At 50.7% G+C, this 16,985-nt stretch overlaps 1 protein-coding gene across 2 annotated transcripts in view; it reads left to right on the top strand.

The window, feature by feature from the left end:
* Nucleotides 1–16,985, top strand: part of LOC135387292 (uncharacterized) — a 143,044-nt gene that overhangs the window by 75,076 nt on the left and 50,983 nt on the right. For both annotated transcript variants that reach the window (XM_064616559.1, XM_064616558.1), the window contains exon 12: nt 16,858–16,971. In XM_064616559.1, the coding sequence (XP_064472629.1) occupies nt 16,858–16,971 (114 nt within the window). The remainder of the gene's footprint in view (nt 1–16,857; nt 16,972–16,985) is intronic.

The following is a 16,985-nucleotide window of genomic DNA, read 5'->3' on the forward strand; positions in this document are numbered from 1 at the left end:
GGTTTGGTGTACAACAGTTTGGTGTACACTCCAGAAAACGACAACAGCTGATTGCTGATTTCATGGGCGCGGTCATGCGAGCCGCGTAGGGCAGTTCAATGTTCAACAGAGGAGCAATTTTAGGAGAACGCGAAGGTGGCGCTAGTGTTGGGCGCAACAATTTGCACTTCAAACGACGTGGACGGCACAAGAAAAACGTGTTTGCAATGGTTTTCCTCCCGTTGCGGTTCCAGCGAATATACCTTTTTCGCTGCTTCCTTCGTTTCTTCCTTTGCTGTTTCCTTTTGTTTTTCTTGTCGTTTTTTTCTGTTGTCGGTTCGTTACGGAGCCCTGGATTGGAAAGCTTATCCCGTTTAGTTTAGGGATCGTCGTAAGTTTGGATAATCAGGGGCGTCGGAACGTGGGGGCAGGGGGGACACAGTCCACCCCCTCCTAGAGTTTTCACCGTGGCTGTGACCCCCCTCTCCGAACTTTCGCTCAAGGATCCCGCCACGCCATGTTTTGTCCGCAAGTCTCATCAGAGACAGTTTTCCTTTCGTTCTTTTACCGCAGAATGAAAATGAACACCGGTTTAAAAAGTAGTACGTAAAAGACGATGAAAAAACGAAATTCACCCGAACGAGTACTGTATTCCAATTATTCTACGTGATAATGTATGTGCATACCTACTACGCGGACAAGGCTGCCGGGATACAATATATAAACTTTGGACGAGTGTTCCAAGGTCTGATTCTGCTGCAGGTAAACGTCGAGATACGCTGGCGCCAAAAATAATATTCTCAGGCTGAGAGCTCAGCTGCTTTCACACCGTTCTACCTGTATCAGCACGGTCAACGATACAGGTAGAACGATGTGAAAGCAGCGGAGCTCTCAGCCTGAGAATATTATTTTTGCGCCAGGTTATCTCGACATTTACGTGCAGCAGAACCAGACCTGAACTCGAACAGAATCAGAACTCGACTGCTCCGCTGCTGCCTCCAGACTAGCCACTGCCTCCCTCGCTTCCTTGGTCTTAAATGCGCACTGCCTGCTTCGGGTGAGCTGATAACGCAGGTGCCGGTGCCGCCACGACCCCATGAATCACGACACTTGCGTGACTTGCGATAAGCGTTCCGACAGGGTGATGGCGTCCCACATCTCCCCCTCCTCAAAACTCCGCCAGGTCGGGGATGTCCAGCAAAATGTCTTCGGCGTTGCGTACTCCGACATTTGGCGCTAGCAGCTGGGGGCGTACCGGTGAATGCAGAGGATTGTTGCGGAAATATTTCTTTCCGTAGTTTTCTAAGGAACCGCGAGAAAGAGGAAGAGAACGAAAGAGACGTTGACGTTTTGGTGACGAAGGAACATGGGTCTTTTTGAGTGACATTCGGGAATTTAGGCATATAGTTGGATAGACGACATGTTAAATTAAAGGAGTGTGCTTGGACTTTATCATCCTTGCTTCTGCATATACGAAATACATCGGTGCTCGAGAGTCCACCCACGAGCAGCGCAGTTCCGTAAGTCCCACTTCGAGTGACTTTCTATCGATTCACAACATTATTGGTGCCGAAACCCGGGAATAACGGACTGCACTACAGTCAAGATGGACCGTCTCAAGCACAAACGTGCCGCCCGCCGAACGCAGATCACAAAGGTGGTAAACGAGGTGGCAGAGCTACGAAGCGACGTGAACGTCTCCAAGGCTACACTCACCGGGCTACTAAATAGACTCGTGGCTAACGACAACGAACTACGGCAAATTAAGAAGGAAATAGAGCCGTTGATACCAAACGACGACCTGGAGGAAGAATACGCAACGATGTTCAGCTACGAAGACCAAGCCCACAACGCCATAGCCGAACTGCAAACGAGGATGGCCGAAATTCAGATTTCGGAGCAGGCCGCAACGCAAGTGGCCCCGTCGTTTCCGAGACCGACGTCAGACGCTGAGAGACCACGCACTGGTGTGAAATTACCAAAGCTTCAACTACAGTCATTCGCGGGTGAGTTAACTCAGTGGCAGCCCTTTTGGGAGCAGTACAAGACCACCGTGCATGATAACCCGAACCTCTCCAAGACTGAGAAGTTTCAGTACCTGAGATCGTTAGTGCGTGGGTCGGCTGCTTCCGCTATCATGGGTCTGCAGGCGTCAGAGTCCTGCTACGATGACGCCCTCGAAATCCTAAAGCAACGCTTTGGTAACAAGTGTCGCATCGAGAGAGAACATTTAGCAAAGCTACGGAACTTGGCTGCCGTCAAATCGGCGAACGATGTGCGCGGACTACGAACGATGTACGACGACGTTCAGAATAACATACGTGGACTACGCTCCCTCGGTGTTTCCAGTGCGAGCTATGCCTCGATGATGGTGGACATACTGTTATCAGCGTTGCCGTCGGAGTTGGTCGTCGAATATCACCGGCTGGCTCGATATGGAACTGTTTTAGAGGAGCCTACAGCGAATACTCAGAGCGCACAGGTCGACGAACATCCGTCGAGTAGGGTGGATACGACAACAAGCAGCGAGTTGACCAAAGTCTTGAACTTTCTTCGCATCGAAATAGAGAGTCGTGAACGCTCTGGTGTAAAGGATCGTGCAAGCACACCTCAGCTTTTCCCAACGCCACAACGTACGACTACAACTTTTCACAGAACGCCCAGAGCTAAAGGTAGCAACCTTACCTCTACGGGAGCAGTACTACAGAGCAGCGCACAGGCAGTACCCAAGTGCTTCTTCTGCAACGCAGTTGACCACGATGCGCCACACTGCCAGTGCTCCATGCCCCTAGCAGAGAAACGAAGCAAGCTGGCAAAGGATATGCGCTGCTACCGCTGTACCAAGAGAGGTCATAGATCCAAGGACTGTCGATCGAGGATAAGTTGCAGCCACTGTGGGAGGCGACACGCGTCGTCGTTGTGCGACCCGTCACAGTCATCTCAGAGCGCCTCAACAGAACCCAGTTCGATGGGTACGACCAACATGATGGCAACCCACAGCCACAGTGTGCCGGCTCAAGAGGACACCAGCGTATTGCTGCAGACATTCCGTGCTTGGGCAACCTCCGACCAAAACGCAGCTTATATTCGAGGCATCATCGACGGAGGGAGCCAGCGCACCTTCATTCGAGAGGACGTGGCCACGAAACTTAAGTTGACGACTGTGGGGGAAACCACTCTGCAGATAAACACCTTTGCAAACAACACACACACAACGCCAACTACAGTGAAGATTGTGAAGCTCGGGTTACGCAGTCAGTACGGCCCACAAGAGTACAGCATTGAAGCTCTGACGGTACCCTTTATTTGCAAAGACCTTACGGCTACGCCTGAAGACAACGAATTTGTACAGTCAATTCGTTGCGACAACGTGTTCATCGCCGACGAGCTGGTGCACTGGAACGTCCCATCAGAGGTCGGGATAAGTCTCCTGATTGGCTGCGATCAGATGTGGAAGCTCCTAACCGGTGAACTGAAGCGATGTGACAGAAATGAGAAGTTTGTGGCTATTTCCACGGTCTTTGGATGGACATTCCAAGGCCCAGCGACTCTGGACTGTCGCCTCTCTAAGGAGACCACGACAGCCGTATGCGTACTCCGCGTTGGAGGGACACAACATCAAGAGTCAGACGTACTTAAACGATTCTGGGAATTGGACAGCATCGGCATAACAGATGCAGATACTTCAAACGTAGAACACAACGCGTCGATCCTGGAAGAATTTCAGCGACAGTTAACTATGAAAGATGGCCGATACGAGGTAACACTTCCTTGGAAAGCTGGTACCATTCAAATGGCAGACAACTTAGAGTTGGCAAAATCCCGATTGCGAGGTCTGGTAAGACGGCTGCAATGTAATGACCAGGTGATTGAGTATGATGAGGCCATACGAAGTTATATAGAGAACGGGCACGCAGAGAGAGTGGTTGGCGATTCACCAGAATCTCGCTACACGTACTACATGCCTCACCGAGCCGTAATCCGCAATGGATCCACCTCGACCAGAGTACGGGTAGTCTTCGACGCCTCCTCGCATGGTCCAGGTGCTACGTCTTTGAACGACCACCTCGAAAAAGGCCCCAAATTGAACTCTGACCTGGTTCCGATTTTGCTGCGTTTCCGTATGCACACGATCGCTGTTACTGCAGACATACAGAAAGCCTTTCTGCAAGTTGGCATCAATCCAGCCGACAGAGATGCCTTACGCTTTCTGTGGTTTACCACCGCACCCCTACGAGGATCCACGCTTCCACCGCTTGAAGTCTGGAGGATGACTAGGGTGCCGTTTGGTACAACCGCGAGCCCTTTCCTACTCAGCGCCACCCTTCAACATCACCAGAGGTGCACTACAGGATCCGAAGAAGCTATCGCCCATACGCTGATAAACTCCTTCTATGTGGACGATTTACTTACGGGTGCCAACAAGTTGGAAGAGGCACAGCGGATAGTCAGCAGTGCACGACGCATACTGCAAAAGGCAGGTATGAAACTGACTAAATTCGCGTCAAACTCCTCTGAACTTCAGACGACCTTTGAGCAGTTTAGCAGAGAAGACCATAACGCTGAGAGGCGGTTGTGTGAAACGGAGGACAGCAGGGTTCTTGGCATCGTATGGAATAAGTCGACTGACCACCTCAAGTTCTCCGGAGAACACCTCCTAGATACCATCATAGCGGCCAAGTCGACTAAGCGCAGTGTCTTGCAAACATCTGCAAAAATCTTTGACCCGCTTGGCTTTCTTTCTCCATACACGATAAGAGTAAAGATTTTATTTCAACGGCTATGGGAAAGAGGCCTCGACTGGGACGCTCCGTTGCCAGCGGACATATCTAAAGAATGGGACTCCTGGTGTGCTGATCTACCGAAGCTTCACAGTATTTCCCTGGAGCGGTGTTTGCTACCTGGTGAAGAAAGCGACTATTCCACAGAACTTCACATTTTTTCCGATGCAAGTCCGCAAGCCTATGGAGCCTGCGCTTTCTTGAGAGTGGTTGACGCAAAAGGAAACATTAAAGTGGGACTAGTGTTTGCGAAAAGTCGTGTAGCGCCCCTCAAGAAACTTACGCTTCCACGGCTGGAACTGATGGGAGCTGTGATAGGAGTGCGTATCGCCAAACTAGTGTGCGACTCCTTACCAACGATAACGGATGTGGCCACATACTGGACAGACTCCAGCATTGTACTTTGTTGGATAAAGGGAAATGCCAGCAAATGGAAACCCTTCGTCAAGAACCGAGTGATGGAAATACAAGAAAAAAGCGATCCATCACATTGGCGACACTGTCCGGGCGTATCCAACCCAGCTGACGCCTTGACAAGAGGTCTTACCGTTTCTGCCATGGCTGAGTCCCGGCTGTGGTTTCTAGGACCAAGTTGGCTAGCTGAAGCACAGTCATTATGGCCGCCAGCAGGTACCCGGACGGCAACAACGGACCTACAAGTACTCGAAGAAGAGAAGGCGGCAAAAGCTGTCGTTGTAGTCCACACGGCCACGACGAAACCCCCATTGTTCGAGCTGAACAAGTATAGCAACTACACACGAACTTTACGAGTCACCGCCTGGATCCTGCGTTTTGTTGCAAACTGTCAACGAACGAATCAAGTCGAGGGTCCGCTTATAACAGAGGAGATGGAGAAGGCCGAGCTGGTATGGGTTAAACAGGCCCAACACGAGTCCTACCTGGAAGAAGTCCACGCACTCACTCAAGGTTTGGATCTCCCAAAGACATCAAAATTGTATCAGCTCAAACCGTTTCTGGATGAAACGGGCCTTTTACGACTTACTGGAAGGCTCCAGTACACCGACGACCCTGAAGACATTAAGCACCCTGTTCTTCTGCCCAAAGAACACACCCTAACTAGACTCATCGCCGAATCAGCTCACCGCCGAATTCTGCATGGAGGAGTACAAGCAACTCTAACAGAACTCCGACAAAGGTGGTGGATTACGCGAGCTAGACAACTGGTGAAACACATTATGCTAACCTGCAAATCATGCGCACGTTTCCATGTAAAGAGTGCAACGGCACCGACTGCACCTCTTCCAGCAGACCGCGTACTTCGCAGTCACCCATTTTCTGTAACTGGTATAGACTTCGCAGGCCCAGTTTACGTAAAGATTGGTGATACGTCCGTAAAGTCATACATAGCACTCTTTACCTGCGCCACGACGAGAGCCATTCACCTAGAGTTGGTTTCTGATCTCACGTCCACCTCCTTCGTCATGGCATTCCGACGGTTCATCTCACGTCGAGGACTGCCATCGACGGTCTATACCGATAACGCCCTCACGTTTAAGAGAGCAGACCGTGACATGCGCAAGTTATGGGATGTCATCAGATGTCAGACAACCCAAGACTTCGCCTCCACCAATCGCGTGCATTGGAAATACATTACAGAGCGTGCGGCTTGGTGGGGAGGTTGGTGGGAAAGAATGGTCAGAACGGTTAAACAGAGTCTTCGAAGAGTTATCGGACGTCAGCGGCTCACCTTCGAAGAACTAACTACCCTTCTACACGAGACCGAGGCCGTTTGTAATTCTCGCCCCCTCACTTTCCTACCTTCGACCCCAGACGAACCGACTGCGTTGACTCCCGCGCATCTTCTCATTGGACGCACGCTTACAGCTCTACCCGCGTTGCCTCCTATACAAAGACCTCTGTCGAATTGCGGCATACTGCGAGACCGATGGAGACATCTCCAGAAAATGGCCGACCAATTTTGGCAACGATGGAAACGGGAATACTTATTGGAATTGAGGTCCGCGCATACTTTCTCGCCTGAAGGGAGACACCAGCAGGACTGCATACACAACGGGGACATCGCACTCTTGCATGAAGACAAGGTCCCTCGTCATCTGTGGAAGTTGGTCAGAGTAGCCGAGTTGCATAAAGGCAGGGACGGGCGAGTTCGCTCCTGTACTATAAGGCTACCCTCCGGACACGTAACCCGTCGACCAGTGCAGTTACTGTTCCCTTTAGAATGTGCGGAGAGATGAGTTGTTTAATTCACTCATCTCGGGGGGTTCCGGAACGTTCGGAAAGTTCCGATGTTGCGGAAATATTTCTTTCCGTAGTTTTCTAAGGAACCGCGAGAAAGAGGAAGAGAACGAAAGCGACGTTGACGTTTTGGTGACGAAGGAACATGGGTCTTTTTGAGTGACATTCGGGAATTTAGGCATATAGTTGGATAGACGACATGTTAAATTAAAGGAGTGTGCTTGGACTTTATCATCCTTGCTTCTGCATATACGAAATACATCGGTGCTCGAGAGTCCACCCACGAGCAGCGCAGTTCCGTAAGTCCCACTTCGAGTGACTTTCTATCGATTCACAACAAGGATAGCCGCGGCCAAGTTTGTGGTGCCGGGTGCCGGCGAGTCCTCGGCTGGAGGGGTACCGTGAAGTGTCCCCGACGGAGGATGCTGCTGCTGTAGACGCTGGGAATGGAGAACGCCGGAACAGTGGGTTGGCGGGTGGATGAGTGCATGGTACTCCGCACACGGAGCACAGGTGCTGCAGTTGCCGAGAAGTTTTCCTTGACGAAGACACTGACGTAGACTGGCTGTAGCCGTCCGTGGTCCTACGGCTACGAGGGGCCGCAGGACGGCGGGTAGAGAAATGCCGCATCTCCATAAAAAACAAAGAAAACATCGCCTTGGAGGTTTACGGGGGCGAAGGTTATAACGAGGGAACCCCGGTAACCCGCCCAGGGATGTCCTATCTTCCGCGGGTTGAGACTCCGTGTCGATGGGTTGTTGAAAAGGTTGGGGTCGCGACGAACTTGTGCCGGAGTCCTCTTGCCGTTCGTCCTGCTCCAAGATGCGATCGATGAATTCCTTGAGGTCTGTGATGTGAACTGGGCCGGACACTTCGCTTGCACTGCAACGTTCAAGTCTATAAGTAACGGGAGTAAGTTGCGCACTCACCCGGTAAGGCCCGTCATATCGGTCCGCGAGAGAAGCCCTTCGCCGCGTCGCTAAGTGGATGCGTCTACTTCAGGACTAAGTCTCCTACGCGGTATGTTACCTGGCGTCGACCCTTGTTGTACTGGGATGATTGGTCCAGTCATGCGCCCACAAGATTCTCACGTGCACAACGAAATGCAGTTGAAAGACGGTTGCGAATGTCTTACGCATATCGTGCATACGGGCGACGGGGTTGTTCCCTCAGTGTTCGTAGCGTGTTTTCGAGTGGAAATACTATTTCCCGTCCAAAACTGAACCCAGTAGACCTATTTTCTGTCGTACGAGTGGCGAAGCCAATCTCTGTTAGACGCGCGTCCCAATCCTTATGCCTGGTGGTAAGCGTTACCATCATCATTTTGATATTCCTATTGAACCGCTCAGTTATGTTTGCCTGAGGGTGATAGGGGGACGTCTTCTTATGTCGAATACTCAATGCCGAGCATGTGTTGACGAACACCTTACTTGTAAAGTACGAGGCGTTATCCGTGATAAGCTGGTCCGGGAATCCGAACCGCGAAAAGACATCGAGCAGTCGATCCCAGATCCAAGCTGACACCAACTTCCGCAGGGGATAGAGCTCAACCCACTTCGTGAAGTGATCCGTAATGAATAACATGTATTGGTTACCACGGGGACTTCTGGGGTATGGCCCCATTACGTCACATGCGACTATCTGCCAAGGCTCGTGACTGACAATCGGTTGCAGCAATCCTGGCGGCTGTCCGCCCCTAGGTTTCGACTTCTGACACACTGGACAGCTGCGAGTAAACCGCAAAACATCCTGTCTCATGACTGGCCACGTTGCGATACGACATAATTTAGAATAAGTCGCTGCCGCTACCGTGACCTGCCAAAGCAGAGTCATGGAAATATCTGAGGAATAACTTAAGTACCTTTCGTGGCACTACGATCCGGAAAGGGTTGCCACCGATCTCCTCGTCGTCCGCCTGGAGGATGTACCTCACCAGAAGACCGTCCTCGCTCAGCTGATAGGAGTCGAACCTCTCTTCAGCGTCTCCGGCGTCAGCTGGCCCCATAGGCTCCAGCCACCTTACTACACGCTGAGAGAGTCAGTCCGTCCTCTGGGCTTCCACGATGTCCTTCCGGCTGACGATGTGTCCCCACGCCAGCTCTCTGTCCGTTCCGGCTTGTCCAACCGCGGCTACGAGCTCCTGCGTGGTAACGACGTCCTCCAGGTGCAGAGGTGCTCGGGACAGCGCATCTGCCACTTTGTTAGAGGTCCCCCTCCGATATTCGATCGAAGTCGTACCGTTGCAACGTCAGACTCCAACGTGCAAGTCTCCCGGCGGTATTTTTCAATCTACTCAGCCAGGCGGGTGCCTGATGGTCAGTCTGGATTGCAAATTTCGCACCATCCAGATACATGTCAAACTTATTCAGTGCGAACATGATAGCTAGGCACTCTTCTTCGTCACGGTGTAATTTCGTTAAGGTGATGTCAGCGTGCGGCTTGCAAATGCCACTGGACGAAGTTCACCATCGTGCTGTTGTAACAACACTGCGCCCAGCCCATAATCGCTCGCGTCTGTCTGCATTACAAATGGGCGATTAAGATCTGGGAGATAGACAGGTGATCTGCGCTATCGCTTCCGTCTGGGCAGAGAATGCACTCTCCTGTGCCTTCTCCCCACGACCAGCGCGCACCTTTCCGCAATAGCCAGGTTAATGGCTGCGTCATGTCTGAACACCGCGGTATGTATTGTCTATAAAATCCAATCATACCAAGGAAGCGCTGCAAGCTCTTTACATCCTGCGGGCGAGGGTAGTCTAGGATAGCCTTCAGCTTGTCTTCGTTCGGCCTGACCGTGCCGGACTCCACTGTCAACCCGAGCAGGTCGATGCGGTTAGTCGCCAACTGCATCTTTCGAGGACTGACCGTCAACCCAGCAGCTTGCATACGTCCCAACATACACTTTCAGGTGTGAAGGGTGTTCCTGGAATGAACGTGAAAAAAATTATTACGTCATCCATATAACCCATGCCGAAGTTGTACTTCGCATCGCCAAGCACCTCGTCCATCATTCGCTGAAAACTAGCCAGGGAATTGGACAGTGCGAAGGGAAGCCGAACCAACTCAAACAGTCCCCTATGACAGGTAAAGGCTGTCTTTTCAACATCATTAGGTACTATCGGTATCTGCAGGAATCCTCGACCGCAGTCCAAGATACACTCGTACACCTCGTACACTCCAGCGTGTACGAGGGAGTCTATAGAGTGAAACGGATAGGAATCTCTCAACGTCACCTCCTTCAACCAGCGATAGTCCACGCATAATCTTGCGGTTCCATCTTCGTTCGGAGCGAGTACCACCGGAAAGTCCCACGGGCTGCGCGAGGGTCTCACAGCACCGTCTCGATCATTTCGTTCACCGCAGCATCGAGCAACTTGCGCTTGTGAACGCTGAGCGGCCGCGGGTTGCATCTCCAAGGCCTCGCGTCGCCGGTGTCTATGCCGTGTTCCAAGACGTCGATCAAACCTGGTTTTTCTGTAAACATCCGAGAAAAGGGTAGCAATGCTTCCTCCAGCATTTCTCTCGTTGCTCTGAGGTTCCTGGACATCCTCGCAGACCCTCACCGAAGGCAGCAGTTGCAACTACAAGCCTTCGGTATTCTGTTCCGTGATGATTCTGTGTTCCAACGGGCAGTAATGGCTCAGCACCGCGAAGTACTCCAGCGGCTTGCTGCTTAGGTTCATCGCTGTTGCCAGTCGGTTCCCTGTTTCGCTTTGAGTAGTCGTCCTGGGTTCCCTCACGAGTCCGGCGTTGGTCCTCGCCAGGGGTTTCCACTCCAAGAATGGGTAGAAAGTACTGCTGTATGCATGCTGGTAGCCTCCGCGACGCAAGTCCAGGGCAGGTCCCATCTGGATAATGAAGGCACGTCCCAGGATCATTGCTCCTGCCAGTCCAGGAAGGTAAACGAAGCGTTGTGTGACCCGATGTCCATCGACAGTCAAGGTAAGGCCTACCGCGCCACCGGCAGGTACAACCGCATCAGAGGCGAGCCTTAGACGAGTCCTGGCCGTCCGTACAGAGATGTTTAGCCCCCGGCACAATCGTGGATGGTGTCACCGATCGCTGCTCCGGTGTCCACCAAACCTGCAGCGTCTTTGCCCAGAACGCGCACCACGATGAATGGTCCAATGTTGCAGATGTCATCTTGCAATCGGCACATAAGTGGGACCGAGGCCACTGTATTATCAGAAAAGATAGCACGGTTAGAAGTAACTTGCCTCTCATCAATGTTCGCTCCGGCCGACGACGGGGTTGCGTAATCTGCGGTTACCGCCGTCGGCGTTCCGAGTTTCCCTGGGGGGTTCTTTCGGGGGTGGCCGATGTACAATGCGGGCAGTCTCGACGGATGTGTCCGTGTTCCCCGCAACCGTAACAACGCGGTCTCCCAACGTTTAGTCCATTAAAGCGCGGTGGGGTTGATCCCTCAGTCCTGTCGTTGCGCAGGTATCCTGACGTTCGGCGACGTTCGCTATCGCTCTGTCCTGCGCTCGAAGCCTTCTCAACAAGCCTCGCTCGGTTCCTTTGCTCGTGCGCAGAAGGATCGAGTGAGCGGTGTGAAGGACCTGCCGACGGTCCGCTATTCGGTCCTGCAGGCCAACGGGGATGCAGCTCCGTTGCCTGTACCGGTCCGCCCCATGCACAACTAGACTCCAGAGTCTCCTCCGGTCTAGGGGGTGGGCGGTAACGCAGTTCAGCTAGCAAGTCTGCCTGAATGCTGTGCGCTTCTGTAGCTAACTCCGACACGGAAGTAAACCTTCGACCCCGTAAATATGGCTTGAACCGAGGGTGGCACTGTCGGATAACGCGTGCCACCTTCTCTTTTTCGTCTACGAGAGGGTACGCTCTTCGATACAGTTCCTGAATCGCCCTAATGTATTCCAAAAGGCTCTCGTCACTATGCTGCGTTCGTGCTGCAAGCTGCGAGGAGGAACTCGTCCCGAAATTGCTCCTTGAATACGCTCATCAGGCGCGTTTACATGAAGGCGACATAAGTCGACTGGGCGAGATAGGTCGATCTCCCCTCTCCATGTAAACCCGCCTACATCGACCTAAAGGGGACGTCAACGCAGCAGAAATAAGTCGCTACGTTGGCGTAGATCAGACGACTGGTGTCGTCTCGCCTTTGCCATGTAAACCGGGCAAGTCGACTGTGCCGACGGTTTTCGCTATGTCACAACCGCATCTGCCGCCGTTCTCCGCTCGCAACATAAATATGGCGACGGATGGATGGTGCGATGGTGCTTGTGGGGGGTGAGTATAGGGATGTTGCCAGACTAGCATGCAATGCAGCCAAAACAAGACTCGTTCCAGGTGTAGATTTATTGACTGGGCCGTTGGTAGAAGGCTTTAATGTTAATAGGTGCAGTAAAGGAAGTAACACACTGATAAAACAGTATGCAATTGCAAAGTGACTACTTTAGTGCCTTGGCGGCGCTGTCATCGACTGAGTCGACTGAATTGCCCGGCGGACCAAGGCGCATCGCTTCCTGCCATGTAAACTGTCCCAAGTCGATCTTTACGATCAGTCGCCTGTTGCTTTCAGTCGACGTATGCGCCCTTGTAAACGCGACTATAGAGAGAAATGGGGGCTGGGGCTGAAAATTTCCATTTTCAACAATGGACATTCGAATGGTACACTTCTTAAAAGGGGCATGGGTACTAGATCGTCCCTTTCAACGGGACGACGTTCCCCTTAATGCGCGTAATAAACGCGCTGTAGAACCGGCAGCTGCTTATGCGTCACTCTTTTACGGGCTGTGAAATTCAGAACGGATATTTGACTTGAGTCTTGCCGTATATGGTGGGGCAAAACAGAGACACGTCGTCTTTCTCGTACTCTCCATGCCCATATTTTTCTGCATCATCAAGATGAAATTCAGAAACCCTTTGACGGTCGCTTCCACGTACAGAAGACCGGTTCTGAGCGCGCAGTGTTGCTGATGTTGTGTGTCTGCGTTCCCTCATCCGTCCTGTTAAGTCCGCTATATTAGGCAGCGGCGATTGCTAAGACTTACACACCGGTCCCCGGGGCTCTCTCGGAAGCAATTAGTCGCCGCATTCAGGACGCGGTGGTCATGTCCGAAAGGTTACAGGATATGCCTGTCATTCTCCTGCAAATAACCACCAGAAAGAACAGCTCCTCAGACTGGGTGACTTACTGACTTTGTGAAATATCGCCAGATCAAAATTAAAGTGACACGAGAACTTAAGAAAAAGACCGGAAGCATCGGTGTTCACCGTTCAACCAGGCAACAAGCTTTCTGCTGAAGCTGAAGCTTTCTTGTTTTATTTTCTTTCTTTTTTCGTGAGAAGAAATGTATGCACGATTTCTTCTGCACGTAGTGTCGCGCAGCCAACATTGGTTCCTGGCAGTCGGTCATTGGGAAGTGCTGGTTTCACAAGTTTCCACAATGCCTGTGTAAAGGCACAGGCCACATAATACTCAAGGAGTCTTTCAACCCTTTTGCCCCTTTGGGAAGGCCGGCTTAGCATTTTCAAGCGATGAGCGCTGCGTGAGCAAACAGAGAAACCAAGGAACTTTGTGCACGATCTACCCTCCGATATATTGAAGAGATTATTTGGCTCATTTTGGAGTCTACGTGCAGTCCAATGAGACGAAGACTGGGTCCAGAAGTATGCTGGCAGGCTGGCAACCTGCAACAAGATTGAGTGGGTGTGAATGCTTCCGTCAGAACGTGCTATACGGCAGTTGAGGTGGCATTACATGGCTAGGTGGCTGAGGCTTTTTGTCAAACAGTGTCTGCAGCTTCATCAGCAGCTGTGGGTAATGTAGGTCACCATACATGGAGAGCTTCATGTACATGTACAGAAACTGGCCACCGTCATCAGCCACATGTCGAGCAATACCGAATATGGACCATCTATTGGTATCCTACTTTCAGTAGTCAATAGGTGCTCGCAGGGGAATACAGCATACTTCGAGGGGATTCTGACATCAAGACATACCGAAAACATGGAAGCCTCAGACGCCGAACCAGGAAAAAGACACTGCGCATGCAGTGTCAGGCAGTTGGTTTGCTCAGGAAACAAACCTGGTGCTGAAGCTGAAGGGTGCTGATGTAGCTACACCACTCGTCGAGCCACAAGATTGAATCACTGATCAACTGTGAGATCATGCAAGCGGAAGAGGATTTCATACACAAATCCCTTCCGTACGCAAACACGTTTTTGTGAACAGTAAACTTTTTTACACTTTTTTCGTGTAAATAGCTTGTCCCATGGCGCACACCTTTTTGGTGTTGCCTTTATACTCAAATGATGGGTGCTTTCTAATGCACCCTTTAGTTAAGTGTATTCCTAATAAACACTGTTATAATGGGCGTTTGAAAACAAAAACACCCTTAAAAGTGGAGTAGTCTATTGAAAACACCTTTTATGATGGAATTGTTTGCTGACAAATATCCCTCGCAAATAGCTAGTGTAATACAAGCTTCCGCGGGAGCATGCCGAGACCAGTGGCCGAGACATACAGTTCGACGTTCTTGCTTCTATGGCAAGCACCACCCTGAACACGGCAGACTACCAGCCGTGGTTCCATCGTAGAACCTAAACCGGAGCGCAATGCGTCGCAGTCACGCCTCGTTAGCTTGGCAACACCAGCTCTCCACAACTCCCCATAGAGCCCATAGTATAGGTAAATTCACACAACACTGGGCACACGACCAATGAGAGTGCAGCGATTGCTTCCTCAATCCTCCAATCAGAAGTCTTTCCGTCCGGCTCGCAGCCCGACCGGTTCTGACTGTTGCTGACTTCTGCTTTCCATATTGGCCTGTACCGGCTACCTCTCACCTCTAAGTCTACTAGCTTTCATGCACGTCGTAAAGTTATTCCGTGATTCCCAAACAACTGTGAAAAGTGTCGTAATGAACAAATTTTATACTGATAATTATACTGACACAATCGGCCGGTTGACACATATACATGCACTGAGCGTACTGAGTCCATTGCGTAGCACTGGAACAAAGTTCAAACTTGCAAACTACGCATATCGAAACAGCTTATTCCCAGCAACGAACAACTGTCACGTACTTGCGCACAGTCGCTTGATCATCATGTCCTTGCCTGCTACACGTCAAACATAAAATGCTGCTTCATGAATCGTATTTTCTTGTCACCGCTATGCAGATCTGACGGCGCTCGAACATGTTCATCGAGCCAGAATTCACGACAACACTTCAGTTTGAAATCCGATTGGCTCTCCGTAGACCGATGCTTGTGGCGACAAACAGTACAACACGATCAAAGGCACCATAATACACGGATAAAACGGCGATCGGCGAACGCACTTGCCTCCCAACGAAAGACACCGCCAACGCGGCGCCCACCGTTCAGATTTCAAATGAAACCGCCGAAGGAGAACGCAGCACGCAGGCGAGGAAGCGCGAAGTGCCGTTTTCAAATTCTGGCAACCAATCCGGACACGTTTGTGGCGTCCGACCAATAGAGAGGCACGGATTGCTCCGTGCGCAGTAACACGCAATTTGATACGGATTTTGCGAGAGCTGTGGGGGGCTGGTAACACTGTGGGACCAACATGAGTGCCGAGCCTTGAAGAGACTTCTTGCACCCTCAGTAGCCTATATTCCCAATTCAAATGCGGTGTAAAAAAGGTGTATTAGACGGTAAACACCTGTTTCAACGCCCCATTTTACACCCTTAATGGTCGACATTGAATAAAACGTGGTGTATGTCGATATTACACCTTTAGCAATGCTCTTCTTGCACCCTTTGCAGAATAGAAAATGGTGTTTTTATAAGAATACACCTTTTTTGAGCAAATAAAGGTGTAAAATGATCTACTGTGTGGTTTACTACAGACAACCTAGCACGAAAGGATCAAGGTATGCCCGACCCGAAAGTGTAGACATTCGGAACAGCTTGTCCATCTACCGGGTAACAGGCTTGTTGCTTGAGACTGGTGTAACTTGCTACTAGGCTTGTAGATGCACAGTCCTAGTACGTGAAAAACATAAACAGATAGTAATGTGTTAGTTTGTAAAGCTCCCCTTTCCTCCATTTTCGCCTATTACGACTAGAAGTCATACCACTCTCCACTTAGTAACATCTAAGACCTAACACTAACATCTGCTAACATATTTCCCGAAAATCGACAAGGACATAGTGCAGTAGACTTTCACAGGCACTATCGTCTTCCCGACGCGTTTTTCCCGCTTCTTGCCCAGCACAGCAAAATATAGCTCAAACCGGCCTTCTTGTGATGTCACTGAATGAACTGAATGTCGTCTATGCTGTAATACACACTCTATGTTCACTCATCGCACACACCTTGTTATAACTTGCTCAGAGACTGGCCGTTATTGAAAACTGAAAACCAAAAAGAAAAATTTGGGGGTTGCTGGATGACGAAGTTCGAGTACAAGGCGGTGCTGGAGGTGGTGGTGACAGAAAGAAACCTAAAGTAGCCAAAAAGGTCTAACGCAACTGAATGTTCGAAATAACACCGAGGAGGAAATACCTCGCGCACTTGGGTGGCTGTTTTCCTTTCTTCAGTTTCGGTTTCGTATTTGTTTGAGACCGCGGCTCAATCCGCCGTGTAAATCTCACTTCCGATCCGTCACAGTTCACATTAGGTCTGAATCGTTTAGCGAGCCGGTAACAGCTTAAATTTATTTCGATTCAGTTTCAGTTCGGTTCCGGTTAAGCGGTATTGTGTTCGGGTTCAGTTTTGGTTGCAATCCCTGATAAGAACGGAGTACGGGAAACATATTGTAGTGGTTGTGACAATTTTGTATGTGTGCGTTTTGCTATCTAGTACAATGCTATCGCATTTCATATGTGCCAACTGCCAAAGTGCATTTTGAATCCAGTTTTTACGCTTACGTTTTGTGTTTTACAGCTGAACCTGACCTACGCACAACGAATTCGACGACCCTGAACTCACACACCTTGACCTCATCCAGAACAACCACAACGATGCCGCTGAAAAAACCGCCACCACCAACAAGGGCCCGTAAGTATCAGGCT

The sequence above is a fragment of the Ornithodoros turicata genome, chromosome 3, assembly GCF_037126465.1.
Source record: "Ornithodoros turicata isolate Travis chromosome 3, ASM3712646v1, whole genome shotgun sequence".
Taxonomy (NCBI): Eukaryota; Metazoa; Arthropoda; class Arachnida; order Ixodida; family Argasidae; genus Ornithodoros; species Ornithodoros turicata.